We start from the raw sequence: 21227 nt of genomic DNA on the forward strand, positions 1-21227 counted from the left end.
TGTTTTAGATCCCTAATTTATGCTTTAGTTCCCCGTGGGAACTTGGACACTTTTGCATCACCAAGGGAATCAGACAGCTAGAAGGCATTTAGGCTTAGCTCAAAGCATAAGCATGTACTAACATAGCCTATGTGTTGGATTATTTACACAATGATAGTGGGACGACCATCATCCATTGTGATTTGAAGCCTATTAATACACTCTGGCACATGCATATGAATACTCCCTCCATTACGGTTTACACGACGCGCTAGAGTGATCTCTGGGACCTAGGAGATACGCTATTGGACTAAAAAATAGCATCGGTGTTATACCACGACGCCTAATTATTGGAGTATTTGTTTGGGAGATTTTGGCATAGCGAGGTTCGACACTGATTCTAAACTAAGAACACTCGAAGATTCAAGCTCATTTATTACGAATGGAACTATGGGATATCTGACTCTAAGATTCTAGGTATAGTTGTTTGGTACTCCACGACAATAATTATGGAACCGAGGGAGTATATAATTATTATTTTATTATAGAACCGAGGGAGTATATAATTATTATTTTTGAAAGTGACTGGCATATAATTATTTATTGCTATCATGATTATTGATCTAGTATATTTTTAGAATATTGGAGGCGGTCATAAATTAACTTGTGGGGTTGTATTAAGTTTTGGAATGATACTTCTCGATATGTTGACCAACACATCATTTTTTCTCCGGGATGAACTCAACATCATAAGATTTGTGGAAATGAACTTTGGTGATCATACATTAATTTGTGTTGATACCCATATGCTAGATGAATGTAATGTCATCAATCGAGTGAACAGAAAAAATAACGATATTTCCAGTGTTTGTGGTCTTTGCTAGGAGCGGCACTTCTTTTTAAACGCCAATCACCACACTAGTTCTCACTGACTCTTCATCCAAGACTCGCATTATGGAATCAATCAAATCATCAACATTCTAAATAATGGCACCACCCCTCCTTGTCATCACCACCCCATTCAGACTAGTTGTGATCCATGGACATGTCCAAATATACACATTGTTACCATCACCGGTCCCCTGGATATACCCCTAGTTGGAAGTTTGAAAATCGTAGAGGATTCTTTGCCAACTAAAAGATGTTTTTTCCAGGCATGACACTAAACATATGAGTATTATGGGAATGTTTTGCTTTGAGCACACTCGCACATAAATAATTTGGACCTTGGATTAGCCTCCAACATTGCTTGCCAACATCGCTGAGCTAAATGAACTGAAATCATGGACCTCAATTTGCCTATCTTCTTTGAGAAACAGAATTTCCACCAAGAAAACCAGCGCATCCTTTTGTTCTTGTTCATCATTAAAGCACCAAATTTTAGTTGTGCAAACCTCTTATGTATCTTAAAAATAGACATGACGTCAACAAGAGTTTTCTATTCCCCCCTCTCCCATACAAACACTTTCCCTTGCCCAAGCAATGCTACTTTGTGGGCACACCTTTCCTCGTAATCTCTTCTCTCAATGAGCCCCTCTTGGGCCAATAAATACCATCTCACAGACTCGTGTGAAAAAACCACAACTTTTATTCCTAACTCTTCCAAGAGTATGTGAGAAACGAGCTCATCGTCAATGGTGTTCGCAAAAGGAGCTACGACGCCCGTCAACGGCGATCGATTGTCTGCCTCCACTACCCCGCCATTGATTCTTTTGGCCAAAGGGCGTCCGCCTTTCTTCCTCCGGATTGAAAGCTAAACGAAGGCGGATCATCTTCGGCTCAGAGTCCATGGCTTCTACTTCCCAAGTGGTCTCGACCTAGCGACGGCCTAAGTAGATCCGTTGGGCATGATCTGGACCGGATTGCATTTTTGCATTCACTCTTTGGGGTCATGCTTGTAAAAATCAAGGAGCGGTCTGTGAACCTTTATTTCATTTTGGGCCCTGCTGTAAACTGCACCGTATCACCGCTCTACGTTTAATGCAGCTCTCTGGTTATTTGGGACGCTTCTCCCGTTCAAAAAAAAAAAAGGAAAAGCACACTTCCAAGCGGCTAGGTCTCCCAAATCCGTGGCCGCCTGAGCTCGGCAGCCATGGCTTCCCACCCGCCGCCGCCGCCGGAGCACCCTGTACCACCCGCTCCCACCACCATAAGTGCCCTCGATGACGACCAACTCCGAGAGATCTTCCTCCGCCTCCCGGATCTCCCCAGCCTCGCCTCCGCCGCCTTCACCTGCCGCGCATTCCTCGGCGCCGTCCGTTCGTCCCGCCCCTTCCGCCGCCGCTTCCGCGCGCTCCACGCGCCCCCGCTCCTCGCTGTCTTCTTGTCACCCTACATGCACAATGTAGTAACCTACCTTTCACCCCTCACGGCGCCCCATTGCCGCCAGATTCGGTCCCCTCGGAGTCGGAGACTACGACGCTTCCGACTGGGGGATCGATTTCTCCCATCATTCGCTTGAGTACGATGATGACGGCTACATCCCCCTCCGAAACCGGAGCACCAAGCAGGAAGCTTACTACGACCCCCAAAAGATGGCCCTGTTTCTCCACCCAAAGGGGCACCGCGACATGCCGGACGGCACTTCCCTCGAGTTCCACACACTCTTCCCCGGAGAGGGTCAGAGGCCGTCCGGTGTTGTCTGTGTCCGTCACGACTACTCATGGGCTTGGGCACGCATTGCTGTCTTCTCATCGGACACCATGGGGTGGCAGATTTTTCCGGAAACTGCGACGCTGGTGCCTGAGGGCTTCGAGTTCACAACCCACACGATGGTGGGTGGGTTTATCTGTTGGGAATTCGAGGGGGTTATCACAGAGTTCATTTTGGTGCTCAACACAGATACCTTTCAATTCTCTCGAATGGATCTGCCGGCGCCCTCGAGAGAGGCAGATCCAAAATTTAAGATTGGTCAGACCAAGGATGGGAGGCTCTGTTTCGTAAATGAGAAGGAACACACGCTTTCTGTTTGGATCTCGGCAGCCGGTGATGATGGCGTCGAGAGATTTGTGCTGCACAAGATGTTCCTGTTGCACGCTAGTTTTATGGAGGTCACCAACTGTTCAGCGGAAGATACAATCTCGGTGCGACTTATGGCAGTTTTCAATGGTTTTGTATACCTTTCTGTTTGCCCCTGGAAGAATTTCATGGATCAGTTCAAATCCCCTGAGTGGTTCATGTCCTTCTCTCTGGAAACAGCGGAGCTGAACCAGCATTTCAAGAGAAGAGAGCTACTTGGCTGCCCTATCCATCCCTACTTGGCGTGGCCTCCTTTGGTCAGCATGGTGAGCCTATTCTTCTGTGTGACCATGGTGCTAAGGATTCTTTTTAATGGCTGGCCCGTAGATTGTATGCAATGAAGTTTCCTGAGAGGATTGCATTGATGTATTGCTGTGAAAATATGCTATCAGCTTTAGTGAAAGTAACATGTCTTACTTGCATAACCCATAGTAGAGGAGCTGGCAGTGATATTACTCTTCATAAAAAAAATAGTAGATGACCTCAACCACTTGTACAATGTACATTACTACAAGGATGCAAAATTATCGACTTCTAGCATCAGGGTTTCTGCAGATTATATGATACCATTATGATATAAAGCTCCATATACATAATCTATAACTAGTACTCCCTCCGTAAACTAATATAAGAGCGTTTAGATCACTAAAGTCGTTAGCTAAACGCTCTTATATTAGTTTATTGGGGGAGTATATGTGTAGCTAGATTTTCAGTAGTGCTTAAATATTTGGAGGGTTTCTCCAGATTGTATGATAGCACTATTATAAAGCTCCATATGCATAATTTATAACTAATATATATGAACGGCTAGATTTTTTTAGTAGTGTTTAAATATTTGGATATGGATAAGTTATATGCTAAATGGTAAGTTACATTTTCTTTCTCCTTCTACATTTTTTTGTGTTCCACTTCAGATTTACATTTACATCTTTTTTAACATATATGTGTTGGATAATTTGATGCCACTGAGAACTGAGCATTCCGCCATTGTGTTCGTACACAGCATGATTGAAGCTTTGAATTGAACTGTTAGACAGCACACACAATTATCCTCATGGCACTATCTAACCTCTTGTGTATTTTTGGAGGGACGCAACATATATGTGTTTTTTAGGTGCATATGTATCTCTCATGGTTCTTAATCCTTCTATAGAGTCCAAATAGGCCACGTTCTTTAAAAATAGAGCATCCAAAAAGAGTCAACATCCTCCAATATGTCCCCAAAACAGAAAACATATTCAACTTTGTTTCTCTCTCTCTCTTAAACCAAAGTATAGATGTGTTTTTAATCATCGAATCTTAACTGTTCATTTCTTCTCTTAAATCTCAACCTTTTTTACTGTTCAATAACATAAAATTTATAGTTAGATATATTCCAGTTGAAGGGGAGCCTTGGCGCAGTGGTAAAGCTGCTGCCTTGTGACCATGAGGTCATGGGTTCAAGTCCTGGAAACAGCCTCTTACAGAAATGTAGGGAAAGTCTGCATACAGTAGACCCAAAGGGGCTGCCCCCCCCCCCCCCCCCCCCCACCCACAGATATATTCCAGTTGGATATTGGTTTGGTTTCTAAGTAGGGCTGTCAAAGGCAATTAAACATTAATCGTTTTAACTCCGTAAAATCTTAACATTTCTTTTTTATTCCCGATAATAGTTTGAATACTGTCAAGACACTCAAATTAATTAAATTTTAGCCGTTCATTAGTTGCACCGAATCTCAACTGTTGTTTTTCAATTGCTTTCATATTATAATAATAGTAGATTTAAAAAGTTCTAGATGGCAGTGATGTATCAGTATCTTAAATATTTAGAGGGTTTCTGCAGATTATATTGTAGCATCATCATAAAGCTTCACATACATAATCTATAACTAGTATAACAATAGCTAGAATTTTCAGTAGTGTTTAAATATTTGGATATAGATAAGTTATATTCTCAACTGAAGTCACATTTTCTTTCTTTTTCTACATTTTCTTCCGCCTTTGCATTTTGCTATCTTCTATTTCAGCTTTAAATTTACATCTTACTTAATGAATAATTTTTTCTATAATTTGTTGCCAATGAGAACTGAGCATTCAGCCAACGCATTTGTAAGCAACATCATTCAAGCTTTGACTTCAACTGTTAGATATTACACATGATTATCCCTTATGGCACTATCTAACCTCTTGCATGTTTTTTAAGGGACGCAAAGTATATGTGTTTTGCAGGTGCATATTTGTCTCTTATAGTAGCTAATCCATCTAGAGTCCAAATAGGCCATGTTCTTTAGAAAAGGATTGTCCAAAAACAGTCAGACATCTTCCAATCTGTTTGCAAAACAGCAAACATATTCTACTTTGTTTCTTTTGCTCTTGAAACCTATTATGGGTGTGTTTTTAATCATTGAATCTTAACTGATCATTTCTTTTCTTAAATCTTAACCATTTTTCCTATTGTTCAATAAAATAAAAATAATAGTTTGATAAATTTCAGTTGGATAGAGGAGTTTGTATCTTATAGATATTGGTTTGGTTTCTAATTAGGGATGTTAAAGCCAATTAAACATTCACCGCCCATTAACTCCGTTACTTTTTCAACTGCTTTCATATTATAATGATAGTAGATTTTAAAAGTTCTAGATGGCAGTGGTGAGTGGTGTATCGGTATCTTATTTCACTTTCATTGCTTCTGTTAAAGCTAGATAATATGATCTGTATTACCAGAATATATTGCGTTGAACATATTTGTCTATACAAAGTTACAAACACTTGAATTCTTTTTTACACCGAATTCCCTTTTTGTCACAGGAGGATTCAGAATCTGAAGTTACTGGAGACAGCCTTGGAGATGTTGGTCCTGAGAGCACAGAGAAGGCTTCATCAGCCCTTATAACAGCATTACGATCATTCAAAGAAGCTTTGATTAAGGACGGTGAAGTAAATGTTGCAGAGATAGAGGCCTTCCTACTTTGTATTGACGTTGATGATGAGAACTCTCTGGTGAGGAGAATCACTGCCTTGGATGAATTGTTAACAACTGTGAGAGATCGTGTCTTGAGGGTGGCAGACCTTGACAATGAATTCTACAAACAAAAGACGGAGAGCTGGTGGCAGATGTGCAAGGCGAAGCTATGGAGAACTTTCTTCGGTAGGTGAATAAACCTGTCTACCAGGAGTAAGTGAGCTCTTGTTGTAATGCGTTGGTACTTCCGTTTTTAGATGTTGTGATGACGGTATGTTCTAGTAGGTTTCATGTACGTTAACAGTGATGGCTGTAATGATCATCATTATTTTACTAGTATTCAGTATGACTGGTTACATGTTGTGATGCGTTGTCTTACAGATGACACGTAGGTAAAAACGGACAAGCAGAACATCCCAAACTGCTGCTTCTTCATCTCTTTCTAGTTGATAATGTGCAACTTCTTTATCAGTTGGTTTTTTCTCTTAGAAGTGAATTTATTTTGGGAAAGATCATATATATAAATAAATGTGTGTGACTGTTCTCTGTTGCATAATACTCCCTCCGTAACTCGTAACTTAATATAAGACGTTTTTTGACAGTCATGGACTCTGAAAACGTCTTATAAAAAGTTACATAGGGAGTAATAACTAATATGGTAACTTTTCTTAGCCCTTTCCTTTCGTCCAGATGCTTGTATTGTGAAGTCATAGCTGTGCTGTTACTTCTATGCGAAATCACAAGAGGATTAAATGGTTAGGTTTATTCAGGTTGCAGCAAGAGCTGTTTTTCAGAGATTTTTTTTCTCTCTCTGCAACGTGCACCAAATGGATCTTAGCATCTGTTATCCCGCCTCCATGAACTGTCTTGTACGTGCACCAAGGCACCTTGTGTTGGCGCAAAGTCAAATGTGGCATTTCCAGTGCTTCCATGGACAGATTGTGCAAAACTCAAGGCAGTCCGGGAAATTACGGACCGTGATCGATTAAGCTTGGGCAGATGGATGAAGCACGTAGTTTAGTTTTCGGCAATTTAGTGGACGAAGCGTGTAGTTTAGTTTAAAAGAGGGGACTTATAAATAAACATGGACAAAGGAAGTACTTCCTCTGTCTCATAATACATACTACTTCCTCCGTTTCTAAATATTTGTCTTTTTAAAGATTTCAAATGGACTAGCATGTACAGATGTATATAGACATATTTTAAAGTGTAGATTTACCCATTTTACTTCGTATGTAGTCATTTGTTGAAATCTTTAGAAAAATAAATATTTAAAAACGGAAGTAGTACATAAGATCTTGTTGAAATCTTAAAAAAACAAATATTTAAAAACGAAAGGAGTATATAAGATAAAATGTTATTACAGCCAATATACTTACATATTGGCTATAATAACATCTCAGGACAAAGGGAGTGATTCTTAAGCAGGTAATGTCAAGCTGTTTCTTAAGCAGGTCTTTCCGTTTTAGCTTCAATAAACTTTCCACTGGGAGCCGAAAGTTGGATGTTCATATATCTTGGGTGTGCCAAGATAAGAGCATCTACAGCCGGACTTAATAAATTCGGCATTCAAACGCTCGCGGACGCGTCCAAACGAACGAGCACGCGGGCACTTCTTAAAAAATGCAACCCATATTCGGACATCTCAATTATCATATCTCAAATTCATACAAACTCATGCAACTATGTCGACACACACACATCGTCCGGCTACTCCATCACACTACACTAAACATGCCATCGGACTATCAAAATTTGGCATGTTTGGCTATGGTGGAGTTCATCCACGGCTATCCTTGCACTTCCCGGTGCCCTTGCCGTCCTTCTCGCGAAAGTACCGGTCGAAGACGCAGTACAGATCTGCTCGTCGTCGGAGCTGTCCTCGCCGTCGCTGTCCTCCTCCTCCTTCGATGGCAGTCCGGCCATGGCACGGACTGCCCGATTCTGCCCTCCGGCGAGGGCGCGCGTCTTCCTCTGCTGTCGTTTCTTCACAATGCGGACGCGGATGGCTTCCTCCTCTGCGGCCGCCCGTGCCGCCGCCTCCGCCGCTGTCATTTCCGCCACGATACGGGCCTCGGCGGCCCTTATACTCTCCTTCCCACGGCGGACCGCCCGTTCCCGGTGAGACTTATACTCTGCCTGACCAGTGATGGGGAAGGACAGGTGTTTTAACCGGGACCGCGAGGATCCAGCATCAGAGGACCCGAGCGCCGGGTGAGCCGACGCTATAGCGTCGCAACGGACGGATCCGTCCATTGGCCTGGCGCTGTCCTTCCGAAAGCGGCGGAGTGCAATGCGGACTGCCATTGCCTCCTCCAACCCACATCCGGTAACAAGCGCCTCAGTAAATGCAAGTAACATTATATTGGAGATGCTCAATGCATTTCTTTGTTTCACGACGATTCTCTGGCTCGGGGGAAAAAAGATAAAAAAAAACTTCCAAGCGGCTAGGTCTGCGTTTCCGAGCGTTTGCCATTCCAAATCCGCGGCCACTTGAACTCGGCAGCCAAGCAGCCATGGCTTCCCACCCGCCGCCGCCGCTGCCGGCGGCAGCGGAGCACCCTATACCATCCGCTCCCACCACCATAAGTGCTCTCGACGACGACCAGCTCCGAGAGATCTTCCTCCGCCTCCCGGACCTCCCCAGCCTCGCCTCCGCCGCCTTCACCTGCCGCGCCTTCCTCGGCGCCGTCCGTTCGTCCCGCGCCTTTCGCCGCAGCTTCCGTGCGCTCCACGCGCCCCCGCTCCTCGCTCTATTCCTCACACCCTACATGCGCACGGTACCTACCTTCCCCGCCTCACGCCCCCCCACTGCCGCCAGATTCAGTCCCCTCCGAGACGACGACGCTTCCGAGTGGGGGGTCGATTTCTCCGATCCTTCGATTGCGTACGATGAAGGCTTCATCGCTCTCCAGCATCGGAGCACCAAGCAGGAAGTTTACTACAACCCCCAAACCATGGCTCTGTTTCTCCACCCCCAGGAGCACCATGACATGCCCGACGGCACCACCCTTGAGTTCCACACACTCTCCCCCGGAGAGCATCAGAGGCCGCCCCGTGTGGTCTTTGTCCGTCATGACTACTCGCGGCCTTGGGCTCGCGTCGCCGTCTTCTCACCGGACACCATGGAGTGGCAGATTTTCCCGAAGACGGCCGCGCTGCTGCCTGAGGGATTCAGGCGTACAACCCGCATGATGGTGGATGGGTTTATCTGTTGGCAATGCGAGTCTGTGGGCGGGGTATCTCTCAGCGAGTACATTTTGGTGCTCAACACAGATACCTTTCAGTTCTCGCTAATAGATCTGCCGCCGCCCTTGAGAGTGGTATACCCAGAATTTAAGATTGGTCAGACCAAGAATGGGAGGCTCTGTATTGTAAATGAGAAGGAATGCACACTTTCTGTTTGGGTCTTGACAGACAGTGATGACGGCATCCAGCGATTTGTGCTGCACAATACGTTTCCGTTGCACTCTAGCTTTATGGAGGTCACCAACTGTTCAGTGGAAGATACAATCTCAGTGCGGCTTATGACGGTTTTCAATGGTTTTGTCTACCTTTCTATTTCCCCCTGGAAGAATTCCATGGACCAGTACAGATCCCCTGAGTGGTTCCTGTCCTTCTCTCTGGAAACAGCGGAGTTGAACCAGCATTTTAAGAATAGAGAGCAACTTCCATGCCCTGTCCATCCCTACTTGGCCTGGCCTCCTTTGGTATGCAGCATGGTGAGCCTATTCTTGTGTGACCGTGGTGCTAACTGCTAAGTACTCCTTTTTATGTTTGGTCCATTGATTGCATGGAATGAAGTTTCCTGAGAGGATTGGATTGTTGCTGTGAATATATGCTATCGGTTTTAGTCCAAGTAACATGTCTTATTTACCTAACTCGTAGTAGCAGAGCTGGCAACGCTATTCCCATTCCTTCAAAAAAATAGCAGACAGCCTCAACTACTTGTACATTACTACATGGATGCAAAATTGTCAACTTATAGCATGAGGGTTTCTGTATTATAGTATAGCATTATGATATAAAGCTCCACAAACATAATGTGTAACTAGTATATGAATAGAATAGCTAGATTCGTCAGTTGTGTTCAAATATGGATAAACGCGCCAAAGTGACTAGAACAAAGTGGTGGAAGCTCAAGGGGGAGGCATCTCAGGCTTTCGAGAGGGTTATTAAGGAGCTGCCCTTGGGAGGAAGGAGGTGATGCAAACAATATGTGGATGAAGATGGCAACTTGCTTTCGCAAAGTGACTTCAAAGGAGTTTGGGGTGACCATGGGAAGTAGAAGCTAAGCTAAATTAAATATACTTGGTGGTGGAATGATGATGTCCAGAAGGCTATTAAGGATAAGAAAGATTGTTTCAGACGCCTAAACTTGGAATAGGAGTGCTGATAAGTGACAACATAGAGAAATATAAGGTGACAAAGAAGACCGCAAAGCGAGCTGTGAGTGAAGCAAGGGGTCAGACGTATGATGACCTCTATCGGCGTTTAGACATGAAGGAAGGTGAAAGGGACATCTATAAGATGACCAAGATTCGAGACAGGAAGATGAGGGATGGCAACCAAGTCAAATGCATCAAGGATGGAGCAGATCGACTTCTGGTAAAGAACAAGGAGATCAAGCATACATGGCGGGAGTACCTCGACAAGCTTTCAATGGAGAAAATGAGAGCTCTATCATTGAGCTGGATGACTCCCCTGATGATACAAACATGCGTTTTGTGCGACGAATCCAGGAGTCTGAGGTCAGGAAGGCTTTAAAAAGGATGAAAGGAGGCAAGGCGATGGGCCGATTGTATCCTCATTGAGGTGTGGAGAGGCCTCGGGACATAGCAATAGTATGGCTAACTAAGCTCTTGAACCTCAATTTTCGGGCTAACAAGATGCCGGAAGAATGGAGGTGGAGTATATTAGTACCAATCTTTAAGAACAAGGGGGGTGTTCAAAGTTGTGCTAATTACCATGGAATTAAGCTGATGAGGCATACAATAAAGCTATGGGAGAGAGTCATTGAGTATCGATTATGAAAAATGACAAGCGTGACAAAAAATCAGTCTGGTTTCATGCCTGGGAGGTCGACCATGGAAACCATTTTCTTGGTAGGAGTACTTATGTTGAGATACAGGGAGCAAAAGGACCTGCGTATGGTGTTCATTGACTTGGAGAAGGCCTCCGATAAGATACCGTGGAATGTAATGTGGTGGGCCTTGGAGAAACATGAAGTCCCAACAAAGTACATTACCCTCATCAAGGACATGTATGATAATGTTGTGACAAGTGTTCGAACAATTGATGGCGACACTGATGACTTTTTGATTAAAATAGGACTGCACCAAGGATCAACATTGAGCCCTTATCTTTTTGTTGTGGTGATGGATGAGGTCACAAAGAGATATCCCATGGTGTATGCTCTTTGCGAATGATGTGGTGCTAGTCGAGATAGTCGGACGGGGGTTAAGAGAAAGTTATCTATGGAGACAAACTTTGGAATCAAAAGGTTTTAGGCATAGTATACTAAAACTTAGTACATGAGGTGCGGTTTCAGTACTACTAGGCACGAGGAGGAGGAGGTTAGCCTTGGTGGGCAGGTGGTACCTTAGAAGGACACCTTACGATATTTGGGGTCAATGCTGCAGAAGAATGGTGATATTGATGAAGATATGAGCCATCGAATCAAACCCGAATGGATGAAGTGGCGCCAAGCTTCTGGCGTTCTTCATGACAAGAAAGTGCGGCAAAAGCTAAAAGGCAGGTTCTATAGGACGGCGGTTCGACCTGTGATGTTGTATGGTGCGGAATGTTGGCCAACTAAAAGGCAACATGTCCAATAGTTTGGTGTAGCAAAATACGCATGTTGAGATGGATGTATGGTCACACGAGAAAGGATCGGGTCTGGAATGATGATATACGTGATAGAGTTGGGGTAGCACCGATTGAAGAGAAACCTGTCCAACATCGTCTGAGAATGGTTTGAGCATATATAGCGCAAGCCTATAGAAGCGCCAGTGCATAGCCGACGGTTTGTGTGCTAATAACCTGAAGAGAGGTCTGGATAGACCAAACTTGACATGAGAGGAGTCCATATGGAGAGACCTGAAGGATTGGAATATCATCATAGAACTAGCCATGGATAGGGGTACGTGGAAGTTAGCTATCCACGTGCCAGAGCCATGAGTTGGTTTCGAGAGCTTATGGGTTTCAACTCTAGCCTACCCCAACTTGTTTGGGACTTAAAGGCTTTGTTGTTGTTGTTGTTGTTTAAATATTTGGATATACATAAGTAATATTTTCAATTGTAAGTTATGTTTTCTTTCTTTTTATACATTTTCATTCTCCTTATGCAATTTGCTGCCTCTTTAAATTTATATCTTATTTAATGAATATGTGTTGCATAATTTGATGCCAGTGAAAACTGAGGTCATTCAAGCTTTGACTTCGACTGTTGGATAGTACACACGATTATCCCTATGGCACTATCTAACCTCTTGCATGTTTTTGGAGGGATGCAAAGTATATGTGTTCTCTAAATGCAAATTTATCTCTTATACTAGTTAATCCAGCTAGAGTCCAAATAGGCCACATTCTTTTAAAAAGCAGGGTCCAAAAACAGTCAGCATCTTCCAATATGTTTCCAAACAGCAAAAATATTCAACTTTGTTTCTTTTTCTCGTGAACCCAGTTCCGGATGTGTTTTTTTATCATTGAATCGTAATTGATCATTTTTTCTCTTAGATTTAACCGTTTTTTCTATTGTTCACTAAAATAAAAATAATAACTAGATAAATTCCAATTGGATAGATGAGTTTGTTATCCTATATATATTTGTTTGGTTTCTAATTAGGGGTGTAAAAGCCAATTAAACATGGACCGCTCACTATAACCCCCTAAAACCTTAGCATTTTCTTTTTTATTCCAGATATTAGTTTGATCTATAGTTAAGACACTCAACTATAGTAAAAATTTAACCATCGTTAATTCCATCAATCTTGAGTGTTACTTTTTCAATTGCTTTCATATCATAATAATTGTAGATTTAAAATGTTCTAGATGGCAGCCGCGTATCAGTATCTTATTTCACCTTCATTGCTTCTGCAAAAGCTAGATAAAATGATCTGTACCGCTAGAATCTATTGCCTTGCACATATTTGTCCATACAAACACTTGAATTCCTTTTTTTACACCAAATTACTTTTTTCACAGGAGGATTCAGAATCTGAAGTTACTGGAAACATTTTGGGGGATGTTGGTCCTGAGGGCACAGAAAAGGCTTCATCTGTCCTCATAACAGCATTACGCACATTCAAAGAAGCTTTGATTAAGGATGGTGAAGCAAATGTTGCAGAGATAGATGCCTTCCTACTTTGTATTGACACTGAGGATGAGAAGAACTCTCTTGTGAGTAAAATCACTGCTTTAGATGAACTGTTGATAACTGTGAGAGATCGTGTCTTGAGGGTAGGTGCAGACTCTGAATTCTACGGACAGAAGACAGAAACAGAGAGCTGGTGGGAAATGTGCAAGGGGAAGTTACGGAGAGCTTTCTTCTTCGCTAGCTGAATAAGCCCATCTATCAGGAGTAAGTGGGCTCTTGCTGTAATGCTTTGGTACTCTAGTTCTTAGATGCTGCGATGACGGTATGCGCTAAGTATCATGTATGTTAATTGAACCTTGCTGTAACGCTTTGGTACTTTAGTTTTTAGATGCTGCGATGACGGTATGCGCTAAGATTCATGTATGTTAATTGAGCCGGAAATGACTGTAACATCATCAGTAGTTTCATGTATGTTAATTGAACCGGTAATGACTCTTTAACATCATCAGTACTCTATTCAGTATGACTGGTTGGTAGGAGACTAAGCCTTGAGTTCCATCTACTGGTGCGTCTTTTCACAGATGACCCGTACCTAGAAACTGTACATGTAAAAGGTCCCAAACAGGCGCTTTATATTTGTGTCTTTGTCTAATTGATCATGTGCACCTTTTTACAAGTTTGATTTTTTCACTTAGAAGTGCATTTATGTGCGAGCGAGTTTGAAGATCATATATATAGTATATAAATGCGTGTGGATGTTCTCAGTTGCATAATAAGTAACATGGTAACTTCTGTAGCCTCTTTTACTGTTGAAGTCATAGCTGTGCTGCTATTTGATGCAAAATCACCAAAGGACTAAATCGTTAGATTTAATCAGGTTGCAGCAAAAACTGTTTTTTTAGAGAGTTGTTTTTTCTCTGGAACGTGCACCAAATGCACGACATTTTGTAGTGAGACTGAGAGTTTAATGCAGATTATTATTTTCTGCATTCTGCCGACTTCCGTTTTCCATTTTATGCTTGCTCACAAGTTTTAAGGATCTGTCAGTGCATTTCCGGGGTTTAAATGCAGTTTCTTTTTGCCGACGCGCACTTTACTGTCAGTGCCCACGACTTATCTTAGCTTGACCTGGGCTATCGGGTCAACGGAATCTTCCACTACGATTACTTTTCTCTTGGAATGTGTTGCCCCTGACGCTGCTGTCGGCCGCTCCTGCTAGAGCTGGACGGTATTGTTTTGGCTAGGATCAACCGTGCTTGTTTTTCTCTCTTGGGAAATCAGTAGTATTTGTCACCTTCTTGTTGGTTCAAGTTTTACATGCCGACCTGCTGCACTATACTTACTAGTGTATGGCTTTAGTCGTATGGATTTTTCAAAATTTAGGGTCTTATTTTTCATTTCACCCCGGGGCCCTGAATTTCTAAAGGTGGCGTCGACTTGCATGTTATTGTCACCATATGCCGTGCTCCAATTGCATGCAATACATGACTAAATTCTTTTCTTTACAAAAGTGGGAGCACCCCTGACTTAGGGCGCGTTCGGTGCGAAGCGTAGCGGAGCTGGAATTATAATCCCTGGAGCGAGCTAACAACTGCTCCGTAGATTCTAGGATTTGGAGGAGCGGTGGACTGACGCGGCCTTAATCTCTGCATCGGTTGATGTATGCGATAATATATGTATTATGATCGACCGAGGTATAAACAGCAACTCTAGCCTTGGTGCTTCATGCGTCACAGATATTTACTCTCCTGGTTAAAGAAATGTATATTTCGCGCACTTGGTCGCTCAACCATTCAGGTGTCGTTGTGGCAGTGTATAAAGCCTTAATCTCATCCTTATCTGGCCACTCTTGAACATGGGACTGAAAAATGTAGTCCACCACAAAAAGGGATCGTCATGTCATGTCCTTTTCAGCGGTGCATACGCGTCATCCATTCACAGTTTCCTCACCTTGGCTGGCCACAGTTGCAATACATCACGTACGAACTTAACTTCTTCACTTATCATTACAATTTACAAGCCATGAGACAAAATTATCCTTTGTCGAAACTGAGACAAAATTATCGGCCTAATCGAAGCAAGCTAACACGAACATGTACTCAAACCCATAAGAGAAGTACCTCAAGCAGCCATACTGACAGCTCGGGGATGGCGCACGCACGCATGCTACACCGCGCTCTCCGGGTCCGGCTCCCGTCCGGCGGTCTCCGCCGTCCTGGAGCCGTCCTTCGCTGCCGGAACCGGGAGAGCGGGCCGCGCGCGGCAGACGGGGCAGGTGGCGTGCGCGCCCAGCCAGACGTCGACGCACCCGGCGTGGAACGCGTGGCTGCACCCGGGCAGGGCGCGCACCGCGTCGCCGTCCTGCATGGCGCCCAGGCACACCGCGCACTCCTCGCCGCCGCCGCCACCCCCGCGCGGCTCCGCCTTGAACCTGAACACCGGCATGGCCGCCAGCGCCGCCTCGTCGAGCCCTCCTCCGCCGCCCCTCTTCCTCGTCGCCGGCCCGGCCTCGGGGCCGGGTCCCGTCCGGTGCACGCCGTCCCGCCCGCTCCACCGCACGTACAGATAGTTGAGGTACAGCACCGCCCCGTACAGCGCGAGGCACACCGCCGTGAACGCCGCCACGAGCTCCACCGTCCCGCCGAGGCTCCACAACCCCCGGTGCGGCGGCGGCTGCTGCTGCTGCTGCTCAGACGCCGTCGACATGCCGATCGATGGATGTCACTCCACTCGCAGAGCGGCGTGCCGTGCGGTTCTTGCTTTGCTCTCTCTGTTGGCCTGGTGCGAGCAATGATGGTTTTGTTGGCGTGTCTCCGTGTAATGTTACGGCCGGTGGTGCTGGAGCAAGAGTTAAGTTATGTTTTATATACTGTTCTGTCGGTGAATAGATTAACCAAGTTCGTTCCAATAGCATTTACTAGTAATAATAATCTACCCAGCGGCCAGCTCCACACTCCAGTCTTCTTCCAGGTGGCAGCACTTCCCTCTCAAAAAAATATGGCAGGACTTGGGGTGAAGCCGAATAATAGCATGTTTATTTATAATTTAATGGTGAAAGTAGAATCTTCAAAATCATGTCCATGTCATAAGTGCTAGTTCGGGTAATGTTGCACTAGCCTAGAGAAATTCTTCTAAAAAGGCACTTGACACAAACCTAACATATACCTGATTTGATGTCACAGGGCTTAAAACCTATGCGTGGGAAAACATATTTTAATGGAGATAAACTCCAAGATTTTGTATAACACTAGTGCAGAACCGGGCTTTAGCGCCGGTTTGTAAGGGCCTTTAGTGCCGGTTCTGCAACCGGCACTAAAGAGTGGAGACTAAAGCCCCCCCTTTTAGTACCGGTTCATCACGAACCGGCGCTAAAGTGCCACCATGTGGCACGAGCCAGGCCCGGGTGCGTGCAGGACATTAGTATCGGTTGGTAACACCAACCGGTACTAAATGTTTGATGGTGTTTTGGTATTATTTTTTATTTTTCCTTTAATTTTGTGTTTTCAATTTAATTTAGTGATTATTTTAGTTGTTAAATCATTAGGTGAAAGTACCATAGATTAGTTTCGACTGGATGCATGTGGATCCTAGCTAAGTGATCAAGTATATGCCATATCCATATTATACTTGATCACCTATAATTAAGTGATCAAGTATAATATGGATATGGCATATTACACTATTGGACCTTTTGAGTAAGACTGAAGAAGATCTTCTGAGAATTGACAGTTTTCGTATGGAAGATAGAAAACATATATGGGACACTCTAGAGAAGCATCTCCCAATTGATTTACTTAAGAATAAACTCTCGTTTTAAATCCATTGCAATTTTCTTCTTCTTCTTTTTCGAGTTAGAATAAAAAGAAAACAATTTAGCATGATCACTTAGCTAGGATCCATCCAGCTGAAACTAATCTGCGGTTTCTTTTATAAATGATATAATAACTCATCATCATCATATTAATATAAAAACTCTTGCATCATATCATCAACAACAGTAAATTAGCTAGCTAAAAATCATCATAGTCGTCATTACCACTGTTTAATCATCATAGTCATTACCGCTATCTAATCAGCACCAACACTAGCTTAAAGAAAAAACATTCACTTGTACCAGAAGCAAAGATATCATCGAGTTCAACATGGTCATCATATTATAAGCGTTCATAACACCACAAAAGCAAATCACCCTTTGAGATTAAGTTCAGGACGAAGAACACGGACATGAGAGGACAAAAGTACTAAGAACATGAACTAGCTAAATCACTCCTGCTGCTCTCTCTCGGGTAAAATAGCATAGAACATGTATAGCTCTCCGGATTCATCATACTGGAGCATGCAGATGAACCTGTCTCCTAATCGTGGGCTGCGCTTCTCATTGCTGCCCCCTAGTACTTCTCTGCTGGCATCGTTAACAATTTTGCTCCAATCTTTCACTATTAAGCATTAATCGCTGTTAGAAATCCTGAATGAACTCATGTGCAATGTAGGATATCTTGGCCGTAAGCTAACCATTGACATGTGACCTTTAGTCTCGATCCACTGAGGCACAACTGTCATCGAGAGTCCCTCTTGAAGAACATCGTATAGTAATTAATATACTTAGCAATAAAAGTTAAAAAAATGTATGCAAAAGATGCACTGAGGACAAATAGTAAAAATCTTACCATCTTTCGTAAATAGATGTGACCGTAGTTCAATACGATCACTATTGGTCGCACGTTTTGAGTACTAACATTTCTAAGTGCAGGAAGAAAATTTGTCTTAACAGTATGAAGATCCTCAAGCCATGAAACATAATGACTTATCTCCTCGCAGTTTAGTTCAGCTTCGGGACAGTAGTAGGTCCTGTCTACCAAGCGCCGGATATGTTTGCTTGAATGGAAATAAGCTGTCAATAGAAATTAGTTGTCAACTATTTTTGAATAAACAATATCAAAGACATAAATATGGTTGAGAAACTCACATAATGGTAGAACTGGAGGCGTCTGCACATCGAACCAGATGTCTCTATTACCTTCAATATCATCTTCCGGACAAATATCAAAGGTGGTAACCATATCAGGCTCAAATGCATAAGCCTTGCATAGTGCTTGCCAAGTTTTGCATTCAAAATAGGTGTACGTGTCTGCATTGTATAATTTGACGTTGAAAGTATAACCATGCTCGGTCTTCAGGTAAACTCTCTTTACCTCCATAGTTTTCATAGCACTGAAACCTAACTTATCCAAGACAAAAATGCTTGCATGGCAGGGGATGCGCTAGTAGAATAGTGAAAATTTAAAATTATAAGTTGAAGCAAATGAAGCATATATAAGTCATGCTTAATTACGAAAAAAGACTTGTCGTTGTGACTTACTGTATCCACTTCGAAGGTCTCATCCAGCTTGATGCTGAAGCGCCTATCATCAACAAGGAAATTTCTGTCGCACAGGCCGCGCTGGTCTTCACAGTATTCGCACTTAATGAAATCTTTTTCGTCGTCAGACGACATTTCCTATGTTCATATAGGTGAAACATTAAACACTTACTAGTTCTATTAATTCAACTAATTCAACTACTTCTATTAATTCAACTAGTTCTATTAATTTAACTAATTCAAATAAAGTAGCTAGTTCTATATAGTAATATTTTAATTAGATCATGAAACCACATATATCTAAATTTTCTTACTAAAAATAAACTAGTTCTATTAATTCAACTAATTCAACTAAGAATTTACTAAAAATAAACTAGTTCTATTAATTTTCTTACTAAAATATATAAAGTAGCTATATATATAGTAAAATTTTAATTAGATCATCAAATCTCATATACCTAAATTTTCTTACTAAAAATAAACTAGTTCTACTAATTCAACTAGTTCAACTAAGTATTTACTAAAAATAAACTAGTTATATTAATTCAACTATTTCAAATCTCATATATATACCTAATTAATATCTAGCTAATTCATCTAAAATTGACATTAATATTTAACATCTTTTCCATATAATTCATCTAACATTAACATTCTAACATTCTTATCTACGTAATTTATCTAACATTAATCTAAACAAACAGAAAACAGAAAATAAGTAAAAACAATATGTGTGTGTGTGTGTCCGAGCGGGGGGCGGCGGCGTACGGGTGGCGGCGCTCAACGGCGATGCGACGGGGACGGCGTGACGACGAGCGGCGGGCCGGGGGCGACGGCGCGATCGAGACGGCGACGGGGGCGACGGCGACGACGGGCGGCGGGGCCTGCGAGGGCGGCGCGCGATGGGCGACGGCGCGGCGGCGGCGATGTCGCGCGAAGTAGTTGGAGAATAAGTGGGGGTCGATGAAACTGAATTTTTCTTAAGTGCCATATATATAGAAGGGGCCTTTAGTACCGGTTGGAGCCACCAACCGGTACTAAAGGCCAATTTTCGCCAGGCCAAGGGGCGGGAAACTGCCCCTTTAGTACCGGTTCATGGCTCCAACCGGTACTAAAGGCCCCCCCTTTAGTACCGGTTGGAGCCACGACCCGGTACTAAAGGGGTGCGCTGGCGCAGGAGCGGTGCGAGCAAGTTTAGTCCCACCTTGCTAGCCGAGGGGCGCCCGCACTAGTTTAAAAGCCCCGACGCGGCTGCTGTCTCGAACTCCTCTCTATAGCAGGCTTCTAGGCCTAACTTCGGCGCGCTGCCCTGTGAGCCTGCTGGCCCTTCTGGGCCTGTATTTGCAAACCCTAGGTCTGGCAGGCCCACTGGGCAGCGCCCCAATAATTTTTTATATAATTTTCTTCTATTTATTTCTGAGTAGTTTTTTTGCTGTATTTAGTTTCTTTGTGAATATAAAAAAAATTATATAGTTTTTTTTCTTTTATGCATTATTTATTTTCTGCTATTTATTTTTGAGTAATTTTTTATATAGTTTTTGTCTTTTCTGTTTTATTTATTTTATGTTTTATTATGATGCATACTGAACGCAAAAATAGGCTGGAGTTCAAATAAGTTTAAAAAACATTGAAGTGCCCGTGTAACAGATGAATTCTCGTCCGAAACTCTGATACTCCGAAAGAGATTGTCCAGTTTGTACACGAGGTGCGTCCAGTTTTCGCCGTGACCCTCTCTACTCTTTTGCACATGCTATGCGGGTGAAATGATGATACCATGCCAAGTTCCAACATTTTCAGAGTTCATTTTGTAGCGATTTTCAATTTCATCGTCATTTAGCTCCCTAAACAAATCGGTAAATGACTGGAAAACAGCAAATGATGTTAGAACGTGTTGGAAATTGATGAAGTCGCTTTGAATGGTGCGTACTAAACGCAAAATAGGCTGGAGTTCAAATAAGTTTAAAAAACATTGAAGTGCCCGTGTAACAGATGAGTTCTCGTCCGAAACCCTGATACTCCGAAAGAGATTGTCCAGTTTGTACACGAGGTGCGTCCAGCTTTCGCCGTGACCCTCTCTACTCTTTTGCACATGCTATGCGGGTGAAATGATAATACCATGCCAAGTTCCAACATTTTCAGAGTTCATTTTGTAGTGATTTTCAATTTCACCGTCATTTAGCTCTCTAAACAAATCGGTAAATGACTGAAAAACAGCAAATGGATGTCAGAACGTGTTGGAAATTGATGACGTCGCTTTGAATGGTGCGTACTGAACGCAAAAATAGGCTGGAGTTCAAATAAGTTTAAAAAACATTGAAGTGCCCGTGTAACAGATGAGTTCTCGTCCGAAACCCTGATACTCCGAAAGAGATTGTCCAGTTTGTACACGAGGTGCGTCCAGTTTTCGCCGTGACCCTCTCTACTCTTTTGCACATGCTATGCGGGTGAAATGATGATACCATGTCAAGTTCCAACATTTTCAGAGTTCATTTTGTAGTGATTTTCAATTTCACCGTCATTTAGCTCTCTAAACAAATTGGTAAATGACTGAAAAACAACAAATGATGTCAGAACGTGTTGGAAATTGATGACGTTGCTTTGAATGGTGCGTA

General features: G+C 43.0%; 2 protein-coding genes and 1 pseudogene across 2 annotated transcripts; 2 read left to right on the top strand and 1 right to left on the bottom strand.

Annotated features, from left to right (window-relative positions):
• Positions 1–1981: 1981 nt before the first annotated feature.
• On the top strand, positions 1982–6409 carry LOC109736838 (uncharacterized; annotated as a pseudogene).
• Positions 6410–8333: 1924 nt separating this feature from the next.
• On the top strand, positions 8334–13779 carry LOC109736837 (uncharacterized). The gene is made up of 2 exons (XM_020296061.4): positions 8334–9660; positions 13145–13779. The coding sequence occupies exons 1-2, from the start codon at positions 8455–8457 to the stop codon at positions 13499–13501; spliced, it is 1563 nt and encodes a 520-aa protein (XP_020151650.3). The 5' UTR covers positions 8334–8454; the 3' UTR covers positions 13502–13779.
• A 1448-nt stretch (positions 13780–15227) lies between these two features.
• On the bottom strand, positions 15228–16101 carry LOC109775382 (E3 ubiquitin-protein ligase ATL6-like). The gene has a single exon (XM_020296084.4). The coding sequence runs from the start codon at positions 15960–15962 to the stop codon at positions 15423–15425; it is 540 nt and encodes a 179-aa protein (XP_020151673.1). The 5' UTR covers positions 15963–16101; the 3' UTR covers positions 15228–15422.
• Positions 16102–21227: the final 5126 nt, after the last annotated feature.

The sequence above is a fragment of the Aegilops tauschii genome, chromosome 2 (assembly GCF_002575655.3).
Source record: "Aegilops tauschii subsp. strangulata cultivar AL8/78 chromosome 2, Aet v6.0, whole genome shotgun sequence".
Taxonomy (NCBI): Eukaryota; Viridiplantae; Streptophyta; class Magnoliopsida; order Poales; family Poaceae; genus Aegilops; species Aegilops tauschii.